Below are 3,404 nucleotides of genomic sequence, written 5' to 3'. Positions count from 1 at the left end.
TCAGTTGGTTAACAAGTAACTTGAAGAAGTTGACGGTTCCTGTCCAGAGGACTGAGGCTGAGGAGATAAATTCGTAGATCTCAGACTCTGCGGTGGACCTGATGATGATGATGATGTCTTCTCAAAAGAAACTGGCTCTGCAGTAGAACTGGACTTTGATGATGCTTTCATTCCTTTGCACGACTTCATGTGTTTTTGCAATTTTTCTGGTTTGAATAGTTTGCCGCATTGCCTGCCACATTGTGAATTTAGGGTAGTGGGAGAGTAGGTAGGGATAATATATATCTGCTAAGCAGTTGGACTAATAGTTAGCTAGTTACGAGCTACCTAAAACACATACATACATATGTAAGGTGATAATGATCTTACGAGCAAGTGGGTCCACCAACTGGCTTGTAATTGTAATGGTATGCAGAAGAAACAGGTTTTGGGCCAGCGAATCCATCCTTGTTTTTATTATTGGAAGCAGTCGTTCTCGTTGTGCCATCAAAGCTCTTCCTGAATGCAGCAGGCCAAATTGAATAATAATAATAATATTAAGACAGATGATGGTATATACATGGTGAGAGAGTACCTACCGAGCTCCGTATAGTGGATGATGTTGATTATTCCAAGTAGAAGTAGTAGTGACAAAAAATCTAGCAGAGCCACCAAGTTGATGTTGATCTCCCCGACAAATTAAATTCAAAGCCCCATCGTTATCTCCAGTAGTATCGAGGACTGCTGGAGGAAGGTTGACAGACTTGCTTAAACGAGTAGTATTAGGTTTGCTTTCAACTACTGCTGCAGGAGGCCGGTTAACGTTGACTACAACACCATTCTTAGTATCAACGGCCCCACATTTCATCAAATTGCGCAAAATGTTAGAAGCTCCATTTGAGCAACTCTTGCTCTTTGCAAACTGCGCTGACGATGACGATGACGATAGTTTTTTATTGGATTTGGACGACGATGACGATAGTTTTTTATTGGATTTGGACGACGATGAAGACGAAGATGAAGGCAATGTACCCTTTTTCTGAATTATGCTGTCTTTATTATTATAATAATTATTATTATTGTTCTCAGCTGTCTTTTTGTTCTTTTTCTTATTCAACAAACCCGAATAAAATGAAGGGGAGGACGAGGTTGAGGAATAGGAATAGGAATAATCTAATAACTTAGACTTTTGTGTTAACGATGTTGGCACTAATTTGTTGAGATTAATATGATTAATATTATAATTTGTGTCTTCTCTTTCATGCTTCATACTCATAGTATCGTCCGTCAAAGTTGACCTCTCTAAACAGGCCGAGCCATATGCATATGCATAGACAGGTGATGATTCTTGCTCTTGGACGTGTGACTGTGAGCGTGGGGTTTCCATTTTTGGATCTTCAAGTTGCTGAATTTCTTCTTCTTTGACTTCTGTGCGTGAGCAGGCTGGTTGCTTTTGCTGTTCAGCTGTTATTGTCTCTTCATCATTTCTTAACATGCCAACTTTATTTTTTTCATCATCGTATAAATTACAGGTATCTGTATTATTAATTCATCGTTAATATATTATCTGTTCAGTTTATTATATATTTTATATGTTCTCCTATTAATTTATAGGAGTCCCCTAAATTACGATTAACGTAACTTATGCCACACACAGCAACAGTTGCGGGTTCCACCAATGTGCTACTATTGCTGTGTGTGGTGTAAGTTACGTTAAACGTAACTTAGCATCCGCCTAATTTATATATATATAAAATACTGCAATTATGCAGGCAGGTGCACGTACATACCAAAAGTAGTGGTACAGCAGGGAAGGTGAAGACTTTCGGATCCTTTGAGAACGTATTCGTTGGCAGAGATTGGTGTAATGAGATCATCATTCAGTAAGTCTTGCCAAACGTATCCACTTTTGTATCTCCTGCAATCGCGCGCGCCAAGCCACCATTAATTAGTTACAACACAAATTAATACCCACCAAAAAAAAAAACCAAAAAAAAGTTAATTAATTGCTTATATTTTAGCTACCTAAGTTAGCTGAACTAATTAATTGGCAATCGATATTGATATATACAAACAACATACAATGAATGAAAATTACCTCTTGTAGGACCAAGAGAAAGCTTCAGGCATATCTTTACCTCGCACTTCTGCTAGCCATCTTTTAACATCTTAAGCGTTTGAAATTAAAAAAAAAAAATCAGCAACCGTCGCTCGCTCATCAAAAACAGAATAAATCTCATCTAATGTAAGCAAGTAATAACTAACAAAAAAGAAAGAGAAATAATTAACAAATATACAATAATTAATTAATACGTATTACCTCGCAGATAAACCCCGTTTCGACTGAGATGATGAACGCGAATGAGATGGGGATGATCAACTTGACCAAGACGGCTGAGGAAGTAAACGATGTGAATTCTCCTCACTTCTCCACCGTTATTTATATTATTGTTAATAACTTTGCCTCCACCTCCTCCTCCTTCCATTATTCTTTTTCTCCTTCTGCTACACAGTACCCGACCACTATATATATAGATATATAAGTACAATATTAATTAAGCAAAGTAATTGTCATATATATATATTGTCAAATGCCATGGGAAACTACGAAAGAGATCAGCTTTGTTTGTCTCTTGCCGGCCTGCTTACTCACTTAATGTTGAAAACAGTGCATATTATTAATTCTAATCTTTTTTAACTTTTTATTGATTAGTAAAAAATTATTAACGACATACAATTTATTTATGCATGCAGGCCTGGCTCAGCCTGAGAACCAAACTAAAACGTTGTGTGTATAATGTATGCATGTGTAAAATAAATCAAATACTATTATATATTAACAGAAATACAACTTTCTCGTTCTATTGTATAAGCGAAAAGATCTATATTTATCAAATGGAGACAAATGTAATTATCCAACCTTTTATATCTGAGAAATGTGCTTGCCGGCCTGAATTGCCCCTTGCCCCTTAATTTTTATATAATATGTATATGTATGTATGTACTTGTATGTGTTGTGTTGTGTTAATACATTGTTAGCTTCTAGAGTATAGGTGTAAGTGTAACGATTGACTCAAGAACAAGTATGCAGCAGGTTTATATGGAGATGGGTGAGGACCTTTATCTGATTTCCCGGGATTTCATAATATTTATCATATAACTTCTTACGCAGCTTTGACTGGAATCTAGGTCTTTCATATCATTTACATCCTCACCCCTTTTTGTGTTGTTTTTGTTTCTTTTTGAAATGGTCAGGATATTAGAAAACAAATTAACTTGATCCTATTTTTGACTTAATGCCACAAATCCGATTTTACAAGGCCCCAGTCAACATCCCCTCATTTAAAATGACTCCATAAATTTTTTAGACTATTTTATTTTAAGAAAGAAAAAAAAGGGCCAATGAGGAAAAAAGTAGTCAATCC

The 3,404-nt window shown here is 36.1% G+C and overlaps 1 protein-coding gene across 1 annotated transcript; it reads right to left on the bottom strand.

Annotated features, from left to right (window-relative positions):
• Positions 1–2,465, bottom strand: LOC112099212 (uncharacterized protein DDB_G0271670). The gene is made up of 6 exons (XM_024186348.1): positions 2,300–2,465; positions 2,078–2,147; positions 1,770–1,897; positions 579–1,515; positions 370–498; positions 1–232 (listed from the first exon to the last, which is right to left on the bottom strand). The coding sequence occupies exons 1-6, from the start codon at positions 2,463–2,465 to the stop codon at positions 1–3; spliced, it is 1,662 nt and encodes a 553-aa protein (XP_024042116.1).
• Positions 2,466–3,404: the final 939 nt, after the last annotated feature.

Source organism: Citrus clementina, unplaced genomic scaffold, assembly GCF_000493195.1.
Source record: "Citrus clementina cultivar Clemenules unplaced genomic scaffold, Citrus_clementina_v1.0 scaffold_4, whole genome shotgun sequence".
Lineage (NCBI taxonomy): Eukaryota > Viridiplantae > Streptophyta > Magnoliopsida > Sapindales > Rutaceae > Citrus > Citrus x clementina.
Note: the sequence above shows the minus strand (reverse complement) of the source record. Positions and strands in the feature narration are given on the sequence as shown.

Excerpts from the sequence above, each read along its gene's own strand:
- LOC112099212 (XM_024186348.1), bottom strand. The coding sequence starts at position 2,465 with ATGGAAGGAGGAGGAGGTGGAGGCAAAGTTATTAACAATAATATAAAT. Across the intron at positions 2,148-2,299 it reads AAACGGGGTTTATCTGCGAG|ATGTTAAAAGATGGCTAGCA; the intron begins GTAATACGTATT and ends CAAACGCTTAAG. Across the intron at positions 233-369 it reads GTTGGTGGACCCACTTGCTC|GCAATGCGGCAAACTATTCA; the intron begins GTAAGATCATTA and ends ACAATGTGGCAG.